General features: G+C 43.7%; 1 protein-coding gene across 4 annotated transcripts in view; it reads right to left on the reverse strand.

Moving 5' to 3' along the window:
• ITPRID2 (ITPR interacting domain containing 2) overlaps positions 1-23457 on the reverse strand; it is a 61928-nt gene that overhangs the window by 10937 nt on the left and 27534 nt on the right. For all 4 annotated transcript variants that reach the window (XM_033167023.1, XM_033167005.1, XM_033167016.1 and 1 more), the window contains 4 exons: positions 21525-22174; positions 10790-10862; positions 5268-5359; positions 1998-3191 (listed from right to left, as the gene is read on the reverse strand). In XM_033167023.1, coding sequence (XP_033022914.1) covers positions 1998-3191; positions 5268-5359; positions 10790-10862; positions 21525-22174 — 2009 coding nt within the window. The remainder of the gene's footprint in view (positions 1-1997; positions 3192-5267; positions 5360-10789; positions 10863-21524; positions 22175-23457) is intronic.

Genomic DNA, 23457 nt, shown 5'->3' on the forward strand with positions numbered 1-23457 from the left:
GGAAGGGAAGAGATCAAAACAAACATACATTTTAACAACTTGGTGCATAAAACCAGTAAGCAATAACATGTCAGTACAACAGTCACGAACACAAGGAAAGAACAAAGGCCAGAGAGAACCAGCATGGCATCCTCCATGCTGTTGGACTCAGCATGGCCAACCATGAGACATAATGGGAGCCACCGTGCAACAACATTCAAAGGGCAACAGCTTGGCTATGCCAATATACTGTATTTTTCCATGTATAAGATGCTGTTTTTTGCTTTAAAAAATGTAGTCAAAAATTGGGGGTTGTCTTACACATGGATGGTGAATGCAAAGTGTTCGGTCTCGGGCTCTAGGGTAGGGTGGTGGCAGACCGGGGTGGGGGGTGGGGGTGGAGCTTGCAACCACCAAAATAAAAGGCTCAACAACTTTTCATGCTATTGCACCAAAAAAGCCCAACAAATTTTGATTTTTACCTCTTGAAATATGGCAACCCTAACTCTGGGGGACTTCCGCAAAAGCTGAGCAACTTTGGCCAACTTCCCTGACCGCCACTGATGTTTAGGCCTAGGAGTTTTATTAACTATGGACACCATGGAAAAGTGTGCATTTTACAAAATGGAACGAGTAAAGCTGTGTCAGATCCCTGGGAAACTCCTGACTGGACAAGCAACAACGTTCATGCAGTACTTTCATATGATAAAATAAGGTTTCCAATTGTGAAACCCTCTTAAAAAAAAAAAAGGCGAACTTCCTCCAGCTCCAGAATGGAGTTTATTGCATCTGGCAAGCATTTTAGAACATGACAAGTTTGTTAAGTACCAAGTGGGGGGAAATATTCAGATTCGTTCTAGGAGGAGGTTGCAAAACGGAAGTTGCTTAATGAAAATTTATTGCAGAGCATTAAAATAGACAGAGCTTTCAAATTAGCTGTTTTGCACATGAAACACGTGGCTGCAAAACTTAAGCCGCCTATCCCAGGTCTCTCAAGCTTCATGAAGACTCTGCAGAAATACGCATGGCATTCAAATCTTGTTGTGTTTTATTCTAATTTGTGTGTGTGAACGGGGCTTGGCTCTTATGCATACTATTCATTTCACACTTGCCTAAACCAGGCTGGCCCTCAATATAATGACATCTGGGAAATGGGAGACAGCTCAGATTCACAATCCTACTCAAGGAGTCTCCAGATGAGAGGAGGAGAACCTGTGACCCTCCAGACATTCCTTCGCACTAGCAGGCATGGCCAATTATCAGGGACAATGGGAGAAGGGTGATGCAACATTTCCACACAGCTGTACACGGCATGCATTAGACAATTAGTGGAGAGCAAACTTGTCCTTCTGCAGAGTTTACCTCCCATTACTTATCTTGTCTTTGAAGGGACTCTGTCAAACTCCTGACCTGAGCAATGCCAACATTCCCCAGGGCACAGAATACCAATGGCTTACATTTCATCAGATGCACTGGAGTATAGAACTAACAGAACAGAAATATCCTCTCAAGCCTCAATTTAATAATAAAAATAATAATAAAAGCAAGGCCTTTAAATCTTTTGCATATAAAAGATCCAGAGTAGGAAAAAAATCTACCGGTAATTCATGTTTCACAGAACTGAGCTTTTGTACGTCAGCTTTGCCATGACTGTATGAAAGGCAACGTGACCCAAACTTAGTTCTGGGGAGTCTAATCCCAACTTAGATCTGGGGAGTCAAATCCCCAGATGATGGAAATTGCAGTCCATAACACCTAGAGGGCACCCTGTTGGCAAAACCAGTTTTTGACAAGCCTTTCCCTTTGTCAGCAAAATAAATTACATGTGGAAACACTACGTGCCACAGGGAATCCTAAATTTAAATAAACCACTGTACAATGGTTGTGCATGATGTCTTTTCTTTTTTAGCAACCAAATATGCATCCTCCAGACAGAGAGACAGACAGACAGACAGACACACACACACACAGAGAGAGAGGGGGGGGAGTATACAGACTGCAGCAAAGAGCTAGTTTACCTGCGAAAGGTTTTGCAAAGAGTTCCTGATGTCGTGCAAGACTCTCCTCAGCTGCATTTCAACCGTGGAGGGCGAATGCATGGCATGAGCTTGGCGCCGGTGCCCAGCGTGCCTCAGTGAGTAAGGGCAGCTGAACGGGGAAGGCAAACCACTGCAAGAGGACCCAGGGGTGCTTGGGATGCTGTGCGTACTAAATGTTCTCATATGCCCGCATAAGGGCCTGTCTGGATAATCAAACTGAAGGGAATGTAGAGAGCACGACGACTGAGACATATGAGCCGGGAGATGCAAAGGGCAGCTCTGTATTCTGCTCCGACACGGTTCGTCTGCCGCCTTGTTCAATGCAGGCTGGGAAGCTTCTTTCCTAAGGGATGATGGTGCAATGAAAAGTGTGGATTTGCACCTGGGGGGGCTGTGGTCTCTCTCCTCAGGGGGCTTCTCTTCTGTGTGCTCCGCCTTCCCCTCCTGTTCAGGGGTGTCGTACTTGTAAGTAAAAGACGGGGGGCTACAAAATGTCTGTTTTCCCGGAGCGAGCTGGACATTTACGGAGGAGACGACTTTCACCGGGTTTAGTAGTGCGGATGGGAGAGACTGGGAGCGCCTCAAGGGATAGTCCAACTCAGAGATCCGATGCCTTTGCTTGAAAAGAAAGTCTTTCGACTTGAGCAGCGAGCGACTGGCTCTGGAGTCAGACGAGCCACTTACCCTCCTCTGGGCTCTTTGCAAAGCAACGCTAACCCGCTCGGTGGACGAAGGAGATGAACTGCTGCTTTCTATAGAGGACATCGATTTAAGAATGTGGTGCGTTTTATACTGAGGGAATTCGTACTCGCTGCTTTTATCTGCGTCGCTCTCTTCACTGCCTTCCTCCAGCACTTCAGACTCTCCCTCCTGTGCGACAGCATCTTCATCTTTTCTAATATACCCTCCTTGGCCAAACTCTGTATCTCCTCCGGTCTCAGCCTGCCCAGTTTCGCATTCTAGAACTTTCCAACCTTCTCTGGCGTCGCTCCCAGAAACCGCCTCCCTCCTCCGCTGCTCCACTTCTGTGCGGAGGAATTTCTCCTCATCGAGCTCATTAAAATAGGACTGCTCATCTATTGGCGTTTTGAGTTCTTCGCTGTAAGATGTCACCGTTGTCTCGCTGTCGCAGCTGTCGGCACTGCTTCCCATGGCCTGCAGTGACTCGTGTCCCTGTCAGGAACACAGTGAGAACAGGGCGGTGAAGAGAAAACCAAAATACCAAAACATTTGTATACCTTTATGCAAATAACTTTTAAAAAATGAAATAAAAAGCAAAACGAGTCCATAAGATAGCTGGATTGGAGACATAAGCGGTCATGAGAAAATAAAACAAGGCTGGCCAGCAGGTCAGATCTTTAATCCACCGAATTCTCTAATACACAACACAATGAGGTCCAGTGTGGTGTAGTGATCACAGTGTCAGATAAGGACAGATGAAACCCAGGTTCAACTCTGCACCTAGCTATGAAGCTCCCTGCTGAGTGAGCTTGGGCCAGATGACTTAACCTACCTCAGAAAAAACAAAATAGAAAATTCTTTTCAGTAGCACCTTAGAGACCAACTGTGTTTGTTCTTGGTATGAGCTTTCGTGTGCATGCACACTTCTTCAGATACCACACTCCTTCAGGTATCTTCAGATACCACACTTCTTCAGGTATCTGAAGAAGTGTGCATGCACACGAAAGCTCATACCAAGAACAAACACAGTTGGTCTCTAAGGTGCTACTGAAAAGAATTTTCTATTTTGTTTCGACTATGGCAGACCAACATGGCTACCCACCTGTAACTACCTCAGAAGGTTGTTGTGCAGATTAAAATGGGGAGGGAAATTGTCCAGACTGTGCCAGGACTCTACCCAGAGCTTACGGGAAAACGTGGCATGATCTCAAATGAAACTTTAACAGATGGCATGACAAAGGTCTGTAATTTTATCAAGGCAAGTTATTTGTTGTTTACTGTTGTGACAATTGTTTTCTCAAAATTTATCTTCTGTACCATGACAATAAATAAAAAAGGTATTATTTTTAAAAAAATAATGGGGAGGGAAAGAGAATCATGTTTGCTGCCTTGAGCTCACTGGTGAAAAGGCAGAATATAAACATGGACAATATATTTTCTGTCACTTTAAAAAGAAGAATACCAAACATTATTCTACTCCTTAAAGAAAAATCTGCTTAACAGCAGAGGGCACTAATTTATAATATTTTGAGGTAAGTCGTCTTTGGCAATTCAATCTGGACCCCTTTCCATTTCTTACAGAGAAGCTTGTTGCTCAAGCCAGCAGAAAGGGGTGCAAGTGCACAGGAAGAAAACGGACAGGCAGTCTTTTAAAAACTTCATGGCACAAGCAAAGGTTGCTTTGCTCAAGCTAACATTACAAGTTTCCTGCCTTTCAATGCCTTCATTCACACAAGCTGAATGTTACTCATGACATTACAGCATTTTATTGCTTGTGAATATAGTCATATATCTACAAAATGCCATATTTTTGCCCAGATCAACACCAACTACTGTGGGGATGGGGAGGGGACTTGCACATCAATGTGAATTTATCCTGCAAGGCAGATGAGCCCTAATACTTCTTTTATAAGCAGGCCAAAGCCTAAAACAAGGACTTTTAGTTTATCTTAGGGCTGATTCCATTTCTTGATGCATGCAACAAGGACCAAAATATACATTTGCAACAACGACCGAAGTATACATTTGCAGCGATTCTTAGAAAGTTTTATGCTCAGTAAAAGAAGTAAGGTAAAAGTAAAGGTACCCCTGAACATTAGGTCCAGTCGCGGACGACTCTGGGGTTGTGCGCTCATCTCGCTCTGAAGGCCGAGGGAGCCGGCGTTTGTCCGCAGACAGCTCCTGGGTCACGTGGCCAGCATGACAAACCCGCTTCTGGTGAACCAGAGCAGCGCACAGAAACACCCTACAAGCAGCCTTGCTGGCAGTGCTATTTTTCTAGAAAGAGAGGTGCCAGAACTCAGTATGAACACCTCCCTTGTTCTCTTTAGAATGGCAATGGCGCTCACCTGAGAGGGGCCAGAACTGAGTTTGGCCGGGTTTCGGCTGAAAGAAAACCCCTGATTTGTGGCAATAAAACGAGGAAAGCTTCATGGCTGTAACATTATTGTTGCTCAGTCACCAAGAGCCAATAAAAAACTTTAAAATATGCCTAGGACTTTATATATCTCACCCCCAATCATGTACGCATTGGGGAGTTTGGGTAAAAAAAACAAAAACGGTTTGTACCTGCAACTGATTCAGCAAGAAGCAGTCTGTGGAAGAATCCTCGGCAAAACCACTGCTGTCAGAATGCTGACTTGCCGATCGTAAGAGCTGGTCTGCAAAAGCGAGAGAAACCAAGAGGTTCAAATAAACTTGTCTACAGCAGATCTTGTGAACCAACACAGACACAAGTCTGTATTTAGCTATAAAGAGCAGAACTGCGATGTTTGGCCTGTGTTCCATCCCAATTGTTGTGATTTGAAACAGTTTCCCCAAATCACACTGCCAGAACTAGAACTCAAAAAAGTTGTGAAATTTCTACTGGTAGTATGAGAGGAGCCATCTTTTGTGTGAATTCCAGGATAGGCATTGTACAGTTTAGGTAGACACTAATAACCTTCTGGGCTCCCCCCCCCCTCCATACCTTCCTGGAAAAGCAGTAACTCTCTAGTTATAGCCTGTAGTGACTTAGAAAATTCTGATCCATGCACAGGTCTACATTATTTGTGACCCATAAAGTCAACCAGCCACATGGGGTCTCCCATCAGCAATTCAACCAAGGCTGTGTCCTGCACGGGGCAGACCTTTAAACATTTCACAAAGTTCTGCTTTTAAATAAAATAACCCACAAAGACACATTTTACAAGACAGGTCTCAGGATTCTATGGGAAATTAAAGTGCACAGCTAGAGTAAACATTTTGGCAGGATCCAACTGGAACTCCTCTTTCCCCCTCCCCACCTAAATCGCTTTAAGAAACTGTGTAAGTTATAAGGAATGGCTGGAAAACGGAGCAGTGCAGTTTCTTAAAAGGCTGATGAAAGGTTTTTAAAGGTTCCGTGGAGCTGACAGTCAGTACATTTCTTACGAAGTTGCACATGAAAGAAATAATAACAATTAATCCATCGGGAGCTCTCAAGAGTCTTACAGAGCAGATTAAGTCAAGAGAGCCTTTTAACATCTGAAGCGGGTTCAACTTGCTGCTCATGAGTGTTAATAATTTGATGACTTCACACAAATGTCGTTCAGAGCAGCGGCTACTTTTAGGGGCAAGGTTTTCCAACTGAATCGGCTCTTCTGTTAGAAGGTGATTACGCCTGCAAGGTGATTATGTCAGCGACTGAACTTGGGAACTCAACTCACAAAAGATATGCCTTATCGCCGAGCTATGGCTCCTCCACAATAGGCAAGGGTGACCAAAGTATTTGGTGGTGTTTATTTTTTTAATTTTTAAAATGTTTATTTGCAGATATAACAAAAAGAAAATATTTAAAATATTAAATTGTGGTTGGTGGAAAAATATTTTAAATAATTTTAAATATTTTCCCACCAACCGCAATTTAAACATATAGATTAATATAAGCAGTCCATATGTCTGAATAGGTATCTAAATAAGATTGATTACTATAAGCCCTGTGCTCAAATGTAGAAAGGGCAGTGAAATCTTCAGACCACCAAGTAATAGATGTTGGCCAAAGTAGTATTTGCAAGTTTTTAATTAGGCTGGCCTTTGTGAACCACCAAATATTTTTTTTAAAAAAAGCATTAAGAACAGTAAGATTTATACCTGAAGGCCTAGTGTGAGCAATGTTCAGAAACAGTCAAAACATATTCAAAAGAGAGAGAAATGCTCTTATTGGCTGCTTTAAAGGGCACACGAACTCAAAAACACACTTAAACTCAATCCAACAAGTTCACATCAGCAAATTCCCCTTTGTAATAATTCTTATCATACATTCCTATCCACCAAACAAACTGGCTGGAACCTGTTATGCCTTAGTCAATTTTACATTCTGCAGACTCAGATCTAACCCTGAAACCAGAAAAACAAGACCGAGTTAACAGCATAGCAGCATCCTACTTGACCCTTAACTTGGTTAGCGCTGGAGGAGCAGGGTCCTCATTTGCAATTTGTTTCATCCCCTGAGGAAACCCTTGGCCTCCAGGTGTTGATGGAATCCAGAGTCCATCATCCCTAATCACTGGCTGAGGCTGATGGGAGCTGGAGGGCCATAGGTCCCTCATCATTGTATGTAAGGCTTTTGGCAAGTTGGCTCTTCCCCACTGCTCAACTAAAGAGAGCTATATAACGTTGACAATCATATAGACACTGTCTTCAAAAACACCTCAAGGAAGCAGAGGGGAACAGCTGGTGGGCTCAGGAGGAAAGAGTGGCAGGTTGCTACTGCTGCACCCCCAGTATCTGCTGGTTAGCTGGGTCAACTCTGATGGCACCTTCTAGCTGAGAGGTTCTCAGATATCTTCTAGGCCTTGAAGAACGGCTGGCCCTGCGTATTGACCTGTTTGTGTACTGAAGTCTGCACGCATATCTGTAACTGTTGTATTAACTACCTCCCAAAACGGGAAGCAACTGTGCTAAAAATAAAGAAGCACCTCCCGCAAAACTGAAATAATGGTCAACAATAACAACAATAACAAATTGTGGCAATGAATTATTTCACATTTCCAGTGGACACATGCAAAACTTTGATCTTTGCAGCTGAAAAACTCTTGTAAATCCATCCCGGAAGCTGAATACTGGTATAGTAGAAACCAAATGTACTGTATGGTTAGGACTTGGGAGAAAAGGGTTCATATCCCCATTCAGTCATGAGCTCGTTTGGTGACCTTCGACCAGTCCCCATCTCTCAGCCAAACGTACCTCACAGGGTTGTTGTGATAATGAGATGAGGAGGGGAGAACCACGTATACCATGGCCTTGAGCAACTTAGTTGCAAGGCAGGGTGCAAACGTAGAAGGAGTACTAGTGATATCAACATAAACCTTTTAAATGGATAGATAAAATAGGTGATGCTGGGCAAATGTCTCATTACAGGATGGCTAGATTCAGTATAAGGCAAGCTCTTATGATTGTATTTGACTTCTGAGCTTTCAAGACACTTGGGTGTTCAACTTTTCTTTCAATCTGCCAGAGACTTGAGAGCTGGGGTTCCAGAGAGAACAAACCAACTATTGCTTATGGGTTTGTTAAACCCACCCTCTTCTTCAATGCCGTGCTCACGGTTCCCCCCACTCATTTTATCCCTACGACAACTCTGTGAGGTAGGTTAGACTGAAATGCAGCAACACTGGCCCATGGTCACATAGTGAGCTTCATGGCCAGGAGGAGATTTAAACCTTGATCTCTGAAGCCTTACTCCAGTGATGGCCAAACTTGGCCTTCCAGCTGTTATGGGACTACAATTCCCATCATCCCTGACCACTGGTCCTGGTAGCTAGGGATGATGGGAATTGTAGTCCCAAAACAGCTGGAGGGCCAAGTTTGGCCATCACTGCCTTACTCCAACCCTGGCATACTAGCCCCCCTAATACTCATGTTGCTCCAAGGTCAAGCCATCACAGAAGAAAGAAAGGGGTGAGTGGCAGGAAAGTGGTGTCTTCCCTGAAGTGAGCTTCCTCCAATTAACTAGCATTGCACATGCTGGACATTTCAGCAGCACTTTCAATTTTATAGTGCAGAGCAAGGGTAGCATTTTGTTCCAGTCATAGGAAAGAAATCCAGAAAGCAAAGCATATCTCCATTCGGGTTACATAATAACAAATGGCAGTGCTGAACACACCAGATAAACTCATTTGGGTAAAATGCATTACCTAAAAAGTACATCATATATCATATGTACAGGAAGATTGTTCTGCAATATTGTTTTTTTTAACCAACAGAAGATTATGAAAAATGATTACATTAAGCTTTTTTCTTTTTGAGCACAATTCATAAAGAGTGCAGTGACATTTTTTTTTAAAAAAAAGCTTGCATTTGTGCATGGCACTTTAGTTGTAAAATGCAGCAGTGTTTAACATAAAAATCCTAAGAATGGGTTGCCCCCATGCTTGTAAAAATAGATAAAGATTATAAAAACAATCAGATATTGTACGTTTTACTGCGTGCCTGCTAAACATGTTTTTCAGACCGCAGCAAGTTACAAAAAGCAACAGTGACCTTCTCTTCGGAGGCACAATGCCACCAAAAATGTATTACAAGTGCATAACATTCTGTGCTGAAGAGCACAACAGCGGTATGGGTATCAAAGCAGCCGTTTAAGAGTCACCAGCTACACATATGAAAGTTGCAACTGGACCCCTGTTTTGTTATTAACAGGCTTTGGAAAACAGGCAGTGGAAAACAGGTTGATGGAAATGAGATAACATCTTGCAATGCAAGGCTAGGGCTTTCATGTGAGCCTGAACCAAGGTTGAAGGATAAGGACTCAGAGAATTAATAAACAAAACCTGGGCCCGATAATAAGCTCAATGATTACTAAATACAGTGGTGCCTCGCAAGACGAAAATAATTCGTTCTGCGAGTGCTGTCGTATAGCGAATTTTTCGTCTTGCGAAGCACCAATGGAAAAATAGCGGTTTGACGGAAAAACAAAATTTCCGTCTTGCGAGGCAGCCCCATTGACAAATTCGTCTTGCGGGGCAGCCTTCCATTAGCGAATGCCTTTCGTCTAGCGAGTTTTTCGTCTAGTGAGGCATTCGTCTAGCGGGGCACCGCTGTAGTAGCATAGGGCTCTCAACTCAAAGTGCACACACTCTCACAAGCATGTATGTACCTAAATTTTATTGTCAGCTGCACCTGCACACGGCATCAGTGTTTCCCCCAAAAAACTTTGGAGATCAGTGGCAAAACATTTTCTGGAGTGAAACTGGAAGCACAATTCACTCTATAGGTCTATTTTCTTTATACTAAAGTACATTCAAAAGTTACATGCATGCAATGAACAATGTATTTTCTTGATCAACTCCCTGAAAGGTGGGCAGATATCTTTGCTACTGCTCAATAGCCCAGTTAATTTGGCCTCCCAGGGTCCCACCCTTTTCTTTGCTCACACAGGGCTCAGAAATAAAATGGTGCTCTCCTGTGATGCATTCGGGGATTCCTTCATGTCCACCAGCTGTACAGTGCAGGCTGGGAATCCTACACTGCCCTTGCTTTCATCCTTTGGGCAATGCCATTGCCCATATATTGGCAGAGAAAGGCGGGAATAAATGCTGCACAATGAAAACAGCCTTACTAGGGAAGAATCCCCCTTGGACACAGTGGAACTTAAAATGTGCATAGGACTGCAGTGGAAGACAATCTGTGTGGTCAAAAGAACGAGGCTTCTGTACAGTCAGCAGTCTGAAGGGCAGTAAAGTGCTGCATGTACCACAAAATTCAGGTTTAAAGAGTTTGTAATTTTAAGGTTTAAAATTGTCATTTCAAATGACAGGGCTCCGTTATAAAAAAAACAAAGCAAAACACAACCTTTCAGTTTCTCCGACCCATCACCCACAGCACAGAGAAGCAGAACCATTCATTGAGGTTAGAAACGTGATTCATCCTCTCTCATTTGAAGTGCCACTTCACAGAGGGAACACTATGATTTGAAAGGCGGCTGAGAAGCAGACAAGGATCTTTTGGGTGGGCTGCAATTTAAGACGCTCCCAAGTACTTGCATCAACATGTCACTGTCAGAAACAAATGGACTGTGCCAGAGCCGTTTCAGAGGGGGCCAAAAAGAAAGAGGAGAGAAACCTACTCACCTTTCTTGGTTTTGGCTAAAGCCAGCTGGCTCATGTTAAGAGCATGTGGAATCTCTCCTTCCGTACTTTGAATCTGCAGTAGGAATAAAATCAAAGCATTTTTTTGAGTCATGCCCAATAGACAGTTATGCCCACTGATCAACATAACTAGCTACTTAGCTGATTAACAATCCAACGCAATCAAATTTGGCAATCCAAAGTAAACATTCATTGCTGTTTATCACTGGCATATCCCTTTCAGACTTCCTGCAGCAGAAAATAAGTACTTAAGCTGGAACATGCAGAACATGATATATATGGAATAAAAAGACACCATATCAGTATTTCGGGGGCAATTAAGATTTTTGTTTTTGTTTTTTTATTAAGAGAAATGTTGTATGGCAAATACAATCATCTCCAAAAGAGCTTTTCATTTTTAGGCAAGAATGTTTGTTTGTTTGTTTGCTTTTTAAAAAGACAGGTAGCTGTGCTGGTTTATTGAGGCAGTAACACAAGACCATTATTTCGGCCAAACAAAAACCATAAAGTTAATCACAGCTGGCTTGTGAATTTCACTAAAGCCTTCCCAATATTAAAAGGGTGGAGGGAGACATTGTTTGTAAATGGCATTGTAGAGGCCCCAGCTGCAAATTTTCTGATCTTAAAACCTCTAACATGTTGCAGAGGTTTCTACCATGCCTCTAAGTCTGCAAACTACCTCCTTCTCTCTCTCCCCCAGTCCAAACCACAGAACAGTTCTGTGAAAGCTGAAAACTATCCCATTGCTTTAGGATTTTAGCAGATCCTAACTAATCTGCCCTTGATTCAATTCCATATGTAGACTTTTTAATCTTATTTGTACTGTACATGTTTATAGATGAAGAATTGAGTATTCACACATAGCTCAGTGGGTTAGAGAATAGTGCTGGCCATGCCAAGTCTGCAGGTTCGATCCCCGTATGGGACAACTGCATATTCCTGCACTGCAGGGGGTTGGACTAGATCAGTGTTTCCCAAACGCGGGTCTCCAGCTGTTTTGGGACTACAGTTCCCATCAGTGTTCAAAACTCCCATTGTTCTAGGCGCATTTTGCGACAAGGAATTTCATTAGCGCGAGCAGTTTCTGAACTCTGGGCGAAGTACTGTGCCTAAGATTTCAAGATTAAAACTGCAGAGTACAAGTGCCTCCCCGCTTCGGGGGGGCAAGGGAAGGACTAGACCATGTGAAAATTGAACATAATATTTTAGCTGCAGCTCATTCATTTTCAGCTTTGTATTTTTGTTACAAAAAAGGCGCACCTAGACATTCCGCTGTTGCGCCCATAACCTAGGTTTAAGGTGCCAGTTAGTTCTCAGCTTTCATATCTCAGTTTCTAACACTGATTCCCATGATCCCTGACAGCTGTTCCTGCCAGCTAGGGATGATGGGAGTTGTAGTCCAAAAACAGCGGGAGACCCAAGTTTGGGAAACACTGGACTAGATGATCCCGAGGGTCCCTTCCAGCTCTATGATTTTATGATTCTATTAATACCACATAGTAGGTTCATTACCAAAGTAATTAACACCACAGACAAGGCCTGACGTCACCTCAAAACACCATCCAGTGTCAGCTGTCAAATCATGACTAATCTGGCCAGTAGATTCAACCCAAAACATTTAAATAGGCAGCACTACAGGTTTCGCAGCTCACATTTCCCTCTATAAAGTTGTACAGTGGTACCTCGGGTTACATACGCTTCAGGTCAAGAACTCAGCTAACCCAGAAATAATGCTTCAAGTTAAGAACTTTGCTTCAGGATGAGAATAGAAATCATGCGATGGCGGCACAGCGGCAGCAGGAGGCCCCATTAGCTAAAGTGGTGCTTCAGGTTAAGAACATTTTCGGGTTAAGAACGGACTTCCAGAACAAATTAAGTACGTAACCCGAGGTACCACTGTATTTAGTGTCAGAGACTATGTAGCAAGGCAGGCTGGCCTGCTGGCAGGAACGGGGAGATGTAGCACAAAGCAGCTCCTTTGTTTAAACAGCAAGAAAGCTGCTCTAAATTAATTGCTAAATAAGCAGTTCTCATGCAACTTCCCACCACCCAGCAACAAAGAGAAACTAGACAGGAAAGGTTTTGTTCAAGGGGGAAAATGTCTGTTTTCTTGTTGCACAAAGCAAGAGAGCCACTTCGTCTATAAAATTATATATTAGATCATCCCATATGTAAGGATCAAATTAAAATTTCAGAAGTTAAAAAAAGGAAACCACACCACCAGTTACAATCAATCTAAAAGATGAATGTGACTTTTATTTATTAGACTTCAACAGGTTTTGCAGGTGAAGTTAGCATTGCCCCCAAAGTATGATGAGGCTGCAGTCACCTCTGTTTAAATTTCCCTAGTTCTAGTGAGTTATCACTGGCCATTGTTTGGAGAAAGCCTTGTAACCAGCTACAACACAGCTGCCAACTTTTCAGTGTGGCAACCGAGGCAATAATTATGCCTTTAAGCAAAAACATCCTCCCCAACCCAAACAAGGGAGGAAGACATCCCACAAGCTAATCTAATCACCCCACACAAAGTGGCAATTGCCTCGATTGCGATAAGATTACTAATGCGCTCAACTGATTAGGAGATGCATATCATCACCAATGTGGTATACATCACAATTCTTGATTAATTGATATAAGAAGAGGATATTCAAGAGTGTGACTAGGAACTACACACTGAGTGTCAGCCTCATTCCATCTAGAGCAGAGGGTCAGCAAACTTTTTCAGCCGTGGGCTGGTCCACTGTCCCTCACACCTTGTGGGGGGCCGGACTATATTTTGGGGGGAAATGAACGAATTCCTATGCCCCACAAATAACCCAGAGATGCATTTTAAATAAAAGGATACACATTCTACTCATGTAAAAACATGCTGGTTCCTGGACCGTCCATGGGCCGGAGTGAGAAGTCAATTGGGCCAGATCCGGCCCCTGGGCCTTAGTTTGCCTACCCATGATCTAGAGCAGGGGTGGCCAACTTCCAAGAGATAGCGATCTACTCACAGAGTTAAAAACTGGCAGTGATCTATCCCCTTTTTGGGGGAGCCACGTCAAAGTTGTTGAGTTTAAGTTTTAAGGTGGTTCAGGTCATTTTTGGGGTGCAGGGCAAAGATGTTGAGGGTTTTTTTAGGGGTGCCAAAGTTTTTTAGCTTCTTTGGGGTGAGCCACTGATCTACCGGTGATCTACCACAGATGTCCAGTGATCTACCGGTAGATCACGATCTACCTGTTGGACATGCCTGATCTAGAGTGTCAAACTAAAAGCACCCAATCCAAAGCAATGCAAAATAGAGGCTAGTGGCAACGCTATAGCAAGGATAGCCAAATGTTAACTTTTCGAGAGCCATGTTCTCTCAGTGTTGCTTTGTCAGGGGCCACATACTGATAAGTCAGTGGAGCCACAGTCAAAAGTAGCTGGGCTTCTCTCTCTCTCTCTCTAACCCTCCCCCTTCCCTCTGATTCCCCTCTCTTTGCCACCCACATGAAATTGCCTGTTCTGGTCTACAAAAGCTGAGGCTGCTGAAGAGGCCAGAGACCATCTTGGCTGTGAGCCCAGGAAGACCTGCTCCCTGCCTTGTGGGCCTTTTCCACTTGGCCTGGGAAGGACTGACTCCAACTACAAAAGCTGAGGCTGCTGAACAGACTCCTGGGCTGGGGTGCTGTTGTGGGGGGGTTGTGAGGAGGCGTTTTGCATTTTTATTTTGGATCTTATTGTGATTTATGTGGAAATAGTTTGGTTTGGTTGTGTATTTTTTATTTTATTTTTTATTGTTTGGTTGTGTATTTGTAATGTTTTACTGTACCAGAAGTAGCAGGTGCCAAACAGCGGATGTAAATTTTACTGAAAGTCCTGTCCAAACAATTAGCATCCATGCCAGAACCATCTGCTATCCCCAAGTTTGCATATACATTGGTCAATCTAGCAATTTTCTCTGAACTACTCAAGTCCAGACTCTTGGGAGGGAGGGGGCCCCACCAAGAATAAAACTTTTTTTTCTTTTTAAAAGGCTATCACACCCTCTCAGTCGAAATCTGCTCATCGCTTGCCAGAAAAACTGTATTGTCTAGTTTCGTCTAGACCAATTCTGATGGCAAAGGTTACGCTATTCATGTGTTTGCAAGAAAACTGCGTATCTGAGTGGCCTGCAAAGGCGCCTTAAGAGTGTAATCTTATCCACGTCTGCTCAAGAAATAAGCACTACTGAATTCAGCTGTACTTACTCCCATTTAAGCACATATAAGATTGCAGCTTAGCAACAGCACTACCTAAACACAAAACATCTCTTCATTGTTAAAAAAGAACTCTGAAATCCAGGACACAGCAAACTATAAATAGCCATTCCTTAAATTACAGAGGTTATATGCAAACTGTAGACAAGCTACCAATACAAAACTTTCTTCTGTTACATTTCATCTAAAGGTAGCAAACCCTGAACATTGTAACACTTTGTTACAAACACTTTGTTAGAAAGTCTTTGAGAGAAGAACCTTCATATTTTGGAACATAGCTTTGCTAATTTTCATTTTCATTCCAGTGTGGTGTAGTGGTTAAGAGCGGTAGACTCGTAATCTGGGGAACCGGGTTCGTGTCTCCACTCCTCCATATGTAGCAGCTGGGTGTCCTTGGGCTAGTCACACTTCTTTGAAGTCTCTCAGCCCCACTCACCTCACAGTGTTTGTTGTGGGAGAGGAAGGGAAAGGAGAATGTTAGCCGCTTTGAGACTCCTTCGGGTAGTGATAAAGCAGGATATCAAATCCAAACTCTTCTTCTTCTTCTTCTTCTTCTTCTTCTTCTTCTTCTTCTTCTTCATATGAAAAGGTTTAATACCAAGTAACTATTATCTGGCAGAAGATTCTGGATTTTTCCAGAAGTCTGTGGATTCCCCACAACTTCCAAATCCCTAAATTTGATCTTATGGTCAACATGGGTTTGGGTAGCCTGTATAATTTGTTGTCAGTAACAAACTTGCTATTTAAACATATCTGAATCAGTGCTTCAAGCCGCAACATCGTTTCATTCACCAGCCATCATTTCATGTAATATGCGGTCATTCAGAGTGGCATTTCTTGCTCCTTACTACTTCCCTCAAGTAAGCAGGGCACTAAAGTAACTGTGTCCATTACAATAACCTCTGTGCCACACAATCGTCTCCAGTCACGTCCCCCAAAGTGATGCTGCCTTTAAAACAAAGTGCGATCTTTAAATGACTAAGGCTGGTATTAAGAATTGCAAATATTTATGCCAACTTGTTTAAGTAAGAATCCATCTAAGTGAAGGCAGCTAGACATGTTCTCTCCCTTTTCAAGTGGCCAGTCTCCATATTTCACAACTGACCAACTTTCAGACATTTCCTCAATTCCAAGATGTTCTTTGGTGATAAAACTGCTTGCTTTCTCTTTTCTCACACAACAAACTCTGACTTAATACTGGTTTATTAAAATAGAAACATCCAATATCAAAGGACTTCCTCTTAGGAAACCAGCATTTTTCAAAATATCAAGCTGACGCATTGTGTCCCTGTTATCACAGCTTAAAAAGAATGGATTAAATGCTATTGAAAGAAAACTGTTTGAGCTTTGTCCAAGGTAACAAAATGGGAATTTTTGTATGCATTTTGTCATAATGCCATTGCCTCTCCCCACCCCACACGCCTGGAAGGCTGAAGGGCAGGAAATTTTGAATCTTACAGCACTGCGCCAGGTAGGAACTAACAGCACACAAGACAAATTCCAGATGTGCCCCCAGCAGTGCCATTTAGTGACCCCACAGTTCTGGTGCAGGTCCCCACCAATTTTGTGGGTTTGCCATGGTGGCAGATGACAGTAGTAATGCCACTGAAATCTGTGATGGGCACCTGACATTTTGACTTTTCCACCGTGCCCTGGCAGAACATGGCAGGAGGGCCCCGAATCAAATATAGGTGGGTGGGGGAGTGGGGGAGAAAATCCCCAAAAAGGACATTACATTCTTTCTGTATGCCACAACTGCTGTGAGGCTACTACTAGCTAAGAATTGGAAGACCCAAGATTTACCAACTACCTGTATAGATGAATGGCAGATGAAGATGCTGGATTTTATGGAACTTGTCAAGCTGACAGGGAGACTCCACGACCAGGGAGAAGAGACGGTGGAAGAAGATTGGAAGAAATTTAAATTATATTTGGAAAAATATAATGTAATATTTATTCAAGCTTAGGGAAGTAACTATATGTTTTTCAGTATTTATCCAGGAATTAGGTTAAAATTTAAATTGGGCGAAAAGAAATTTTGGTTAAGATCATAATTAGTTAGAAATTGCCAAAGAAGTTTAGAGAATTGAAATTGAGATGGGGGGGGGATCAGGGGAAGTCATTTACGATGTACAGAGAAAGTTATGTTATTGTAAGAATAATTTCTTTTTTTGTGTTTTATTTTTCTTGTTACGTCTTTTTTGTCTTTTTGTCTTGTCTTCTTTAAAATGAATAAAAATTATTTTATTTTAAAAAAAAAACAAATATAGGTGGGTGGGTCTCTTCCAGGGCCCTGAATCCTGACTGGAAGCTGCCTGACCGTTCCACATGCCAGCACCAGCCCTGACACAGGGGATTGGGCCCAATTTGCCATGTCTATCTTGAAGGTGAAAAGAAGAAACATGTTCCCAAATAGATTCAGCCTGAAAGCACTTATTCGGGCCCAAACCACGTGGGAAGACGCTTGAAATGGCAAACACCTCAAAGGATGGCTTTACTGTAACAGTTCAGTATGATGTTAAAGTTGGACAGCATAGAGGCTGTGATGTCAGAGATGATGCTGTTATGAGCGGGAGAGCTCTAGTTTTCCAGCAGAGATACGTCCAGATGTTTGAAAAGAAATGAAATAAAGATGATCCAAGTGGATAGCTCAGTTGGTTAGAGCATGGTGCACTTCTCTGTAGTGGTTATTATTATTATTATTATTATTATTATTATTATTATTATTATTAAGAGCTGCATATTTCTGCATTGCAGGGAGTTGGACTAGATGATCCTCAGGGTCCCCACCAACTGTATGATTCTATGTATACCTTTCCTGTTCCATCAGTGGTCTCCAAGACAGTTTAGGGTCTAAAACTACAGTACCACAACACACACACACACACACACAGAGAGAGAGAGAGAGAGAGAGAGAGAGAGAGAGAATAGGAAATTAATGCTACCAAGATGACCACAGTTTAGCGAAAACCCTAATCTTTCTCCCCTGTTCCTTTCTATAATAAGGCTAATTGATCCCCTGATTCACAATACACATGGATTTTTATCTCTCAACCACAGGCATACACACACACACACACACACACACACACAATAGTTCAGCTTCCTTCTAGAAATCCTAGTATGGCCACTTCTGTTGATAGCCCTTGTCGAATCCTCATCCTAAACAAGATTCTATGCCAGAGGGAACTTTGATGTAGGTGCATTAGTAACCTTAGAAAGGCTTAGCCTGGGATGGGACACCTGCGGTTCTCTTTATGTTGCTGGGCAACAGCTCCCATCATCCCTGACCGCTAGTCCTGCTAGCTAGGGATGATGGGAACTGTAATCCAAAAACAGCTGGAGACACAAGTTGGGGAAACCCTAGACTAGATGATCCTCAGAGTCACTGCCAACTCTATGATTCAATGAAAAGACGACGAGGGATGAGGATGAGAAGGAGGGAGCAGAGCTGGCATGCTTGTTTCCCCACTTCCGCACCTCTCATGTGTTTCCTTAATGGATAATAGTAACGTCTGAAGGCGGCTTATGAAAGTGTAATAGTGACCTATGCAAATACTGCTCTGAGCAGAGCTTCATGCAGAGCTGCACCAGGAAGCCTCTGCCGAGCAGTTATTCTGAGGAACTGCACACAGAGGCAGCAGAACTGGCTGCCCCTAAGAGAGACTTCCTTGGAACAAGACAAAAACCCTCTTCTGGGAATGGGAGATTTGGGCTTGCAAACAGCCTTTAATCATGTAATCTCACAGCATAACAGGAACTCTCTTGTGGTTATACAGCAGCCTGGATGAGAACAGACTCCCCCAATCTGACAGCCTCTGCCCACCCCCCAGCCCCCCAAAATGCCTTGAATCAAAGCTGCAGTCATCTTCGGCAAGCATGGTCAGGGATGATCGGAACTATAGTTCAAATCATCTGGAAAACACCAGGCTGGAACAGAACATCTAGACAGACGGACAAGGGTTGCAGAAAGAGAAAGCTGCTGCACAAACGAGTCTCAAAATTCTACTCGTCTTCATAATTGACCAGCACTTCTTTACCAAGGCACGCTGTTGCATAGGGCTGCCATAAGTCCGGGATTTCCCAGACATACCTGGGATTTGTCCATTGAAAATAGCGTACGGGTGGAATTTTTGAAAAGCGGTAAAAACCCGGGCGTATGGCAACCAATGTCGGAAGTGTTGATTTTTTCAGCAAATCTCCTTAAAAATAGCAGAAAACTTTCATTTCATTTTTTTTTTTAGATTTTGCAAACAAAAACAAAACCTCAACAACTTTGCCCAAAAAGGCTCAACAAACTTTTGTGTCCAGATTTCCACTTTTTGAAGTGCGCATTGCAAGCCAATAACCAGATCCAGCCACTCTTTCAACTTCACTGTGATCAGAGCCAAGTTCACAGTATGGCCCCGAGTCCTGCCACCCCATCTAATTAAAAACAACAACAGAATTCTACATAAATCCCAGTATGCATCAGAAGCAGCCGTGGTGGATTTAAACCAGTGCTGCTGGGGCTAATGGCAAAGTGCTAGAATAGTCGGGAAAGGCGAGGTGCAAATAGAGCAGGTAGAGAGCAGGCAAGACCTGGGTGAGTGAATTTAGTTCACCCTCAACACTGGAAGTCCTGCCCCATTCCCAGAGCCTTCCAGTTTCAGCAGCAACACAAAGCAGTGCCTCTTTTTAAAGCCCCTCTTTGCACAGAAAATGAAGGTTAGAAACTTCTTCGCAAAAACAAACTCATTCCTGAATCTTCTAAGGAAAGTCACTTGAAGAAGCTGGACTTCCAAGATTTGCAACCCTGGAAGAAAGCCTCTCCGACTATAGCTGCACTGAAAGTTCCCACGGATCTAATATGCTACATATCATTGTCTACCACTAGTATCAGAATTTACAATGTGTTACCAACAGGTTTACTTCAATGACATTTTTTTAAAAAACACACCACACACACACACACACACAAAACAGCTTAATGCAGTTTCCTACAGAATCAAATACATATTTAAAAAGCTCATCTCACAAGGCCTTTCTGCTACGGTCTGGCTTTTCGGAGGCGTTGCCTTGGTCTACTTGCTCCCGGTTGGGTACACTTAAGCTCCTTGTGTTCCCGACTTTCTGTTTTTTTCCTGGTGGTGTTTTTGGAGGGGGGAGGGCCAGATCATTTGTCATCACCCGCCCTTGCCTGGACCCCAGGATCAAAGCCCTGCCCGCATTTGTACCTTGCGAACTTGCAACCGCCGCCCAATCCACCCCTCTGCGCCTCCTTAGCCAATATCAATATGGGACATAGACTCGAGAGAATCGTGATTGGCTGAGAGGGCAGAGGCCAGGGCTCCTGAGGAAACTTTGCCCTGACTCACTCCCATGCTGGCTATCTTGACAGCAACAGACTTCCTAAAGGAGCCCCAGGATAGCACGGAAAAACCTGCAGGAATGTAAGCTTGCCATGAGATGCCTGGTGAAAACATGCCAAAGCAATGCTTGGGAAGAGGCAGACCAGAAGGCCCCTGGGCACTCCCAGCACATGGTCATTGTTTCATATGCATTTTTAGAAACACAAATAATTTTTTAAAAAAGGAATTGCCTCATTCCTGTTGGGAAAAGCTGGATTTCCCACTCTTGTGGACTTAAACGGCTCTAACCAGAATGCAGATGTTTATTTAGCAAGAATTTGTCGTCATTTCAGCACATCAGCTGTACTTAAGCTCGCTGGTGCTTCCTAGTAGTCACGATACCTCTAGATTGAATCCTGCCAACCTAGCAGTTCGAAAGCACATCAAAGTGCAAGTAGATAAATAGGTACCGCTCCAGCAGGAAGGTGAACGGCGTTTCCGTGCGCTGCTCTGGTTCGCCAGAAGCGGCTTAGTCATGCTGGCCACATGACCTGGAAGCTGTATGCCAGCTCCCTCAGCCAGTAAAGTGAGATGAGCGCCGCAACCCCAGAGTCATCCGCGACTGGACCTAATGGTCAGGGCTCCCTTTACCTTTACCTCTAGATCGAAGGAGCATACAAAACTGGGTAAGGCTGGGCAATATCTGCTTTTCAAGATTGTGAAGTATCACCAGCTAAACACTGCAGTATACTGATATATCACAATGTCTCAAATAAGGATGGAGCTATGCGGAGGCATTGGGTGGCTTCACAGTTTTCCCCGCATCATTATTTTTGCTGGCACCTGCTCTTGTGAATCGCTGCCCCCCTGCAGGAGGCAGGGGAGAGCTGAGTCGGCAGAGTTAACATGGGCTGCAGGAATCGAGATAAACACTGGCTGGCTTTACGGTTTCCCCCCACCTTGTGATTTTTGCGCAGCACACACACACACACACCACGATCCACGATTCACGATACATTGCCAGGTTAAAAATTACGAAACCAATATCACAATACGGACTTCTATCTGGTTTTGGATGATATATTGATATTTTGCCCAGCCCTAGCGTAGGAGATCAAGGGGGACTTTGCACATAGCCCAAACAAATGCCTTTCCACTTACCTCTTCCATCTCAAACGAGTCCTTCTGATGCAACATGAGATTGGCAATGGATGGGTTGGCTATTGAAGCGCAGGGCTGTTTATCCAACACGGGAGCAGGAGTTATTTGCAGTTCGGCATTAACTTCGAGCCCAGAACTGGCTGGTACTAGTGCATCGCTCTCGATACCACTGGATGTCGTAGCAGCAGCTTTTTCATCTGAATGATCAACAGAGTCCTTGTTTTCAGTACCATCAGAAGAAATTCCCGAAGCATTGAGACCCTCAGCCGCAGTGGACTGGCTGCTTGGCGTCTCCTCTTTTACTGTAGCCAGCAGAGAAGCTTTGAAGTGTTTTGGAGTTTTGGGCTCATTTTTCGCCTCCGCTTCTTCAGCCCCACTTTCGGCTTTCCCCTTCTCGACTGGTGAGGCGGCAGGGCTGCTGCCCCCTTCACCTGCCTGCGGGCTCCCGTACAGATTAAGTTTGGACAAGGTCTTGATGAAACGACTCGCCGTGTTGCTCCGCGTCAGAGGAGGAGGGCTGGGTGCCTCTTTGCTGGAAGCGGTCGAATTCATGCTCCCAATTTTCTGCAGCGGAGTGCCAGAGACTTGCGAGTACAAGGAAGAGAATGCATTGGCCACAGTGGTGAGCACTTCAATTTGACGAAAGCGGCCTGGCAAAAGGACAAAAAAACAAAGAGATGACAAAGAGAACAATGGGAGGCATTGTAAGAGTCAATAATGAAGCTGCTTGGAACTTGCAAAGGTAAAAACAAACACATAGCAGGCAAAGGCCCGCCAGATTGCTAACCCTCAAATGTCTCTGTTAAAAAGTACCCACAACCTTGCGCTTTCCCAATGTTCAATTATTATTTTTTTAAAAAGCCAATTATTTTATTTTACTGTTAATAACATTTGTTGGTTACTTTGTACTCCAAACTATTGCATTTCATTTTTAAAATGTCATTTTGTCTGTTACATGAAAAAGGAAAACAAACACACACAAAATGTTACTGACAATAGGCTAGTCTTTAAATCACTTGTGCCTTTCAAGTTCCACAAACTACCGGTATACATTTTGGTTGCATCTAGCAAAGTTCTGGTGAAATTTTTCAGGAGGAGAGAGGAGGTCCATGTCGGCCCAATTCACCACCTTTGCCCAGCCAGGTCCCTACCCCCTTAACTCACATCCACCCCTCTCAGTAATAGTGAAAATAATTTTATTATTTATGTGCTGCCCACCTGACTGGGTAGCCCCAGCCACTCTGGGTGGTTCCCAACAAAATATTAAAAACACAATAAACGTCAACCATTAAAAACTTCCCTGAACAGGACTGCCTTCAGATGTCTTCTAAGAGTCAAAAAGTTGTTTATCTGATTGACATCTGGTGGGAGGGCGTTCCGCAGGGCAGGCGCCACCACCGAAAAGGCCCTATCCCTGGTTCCCTGTAACTTCACGTCTCGCAGTGAGGGAACCGCCAGAAGGCCCTCGGCACTGCACCTCAGTGTCCGGGTCGGACGATGGGTGTTGAGATGCTCCTTCAGTTATACAGGGCTGAGGTTATTTAGGGCTTTAAAGGTCAACACCAGCACTTTTGAATTGTGCTCGGAAACATACTGGAAGCCAGTGTAGATTCTCTGCTCTGTCATCTGTGGTCAATTGCCTTCAAGCAGGCACTATGTGTCACTCTGGAATAGGGGTAGAGACCCAGTGATGGCCTTCCAGATGTTATTGGGTTTCCCAGCTCTAGAGCATTCAGCATTTTGTTAGGGAAGTCCATTTAGTGTCCATCTGCACTATACGTTTAATGTAGTACCACACCACTTTAAATAGCTGCAGCTTCCCCCCCCCAAAAAAAACCCACCACCACCACCATGGGAACTGTAGTTTGTTAAAGGTGCTGAGTGTTTTAGGTCTCCCATTTCACTCACAAAGAATGACTGTTAAACTACTAGA

This window comes from Lacerta agilis, chromosome 1 (assembly GCF_009819535.1).
Source record: "Lacerta agilis isolate rLacAgi1 chromosome 1, rLacAgi1.pri, whole genome shotgun sequence".
In the NCBI taxonomy this organism is placed as follows: domain Eukaryota; kingdom Metazoa; phylum Chordata; class Lepidosauria; order Squamata; family Lacertidae; genus Lacerta; species Lacerta agilis.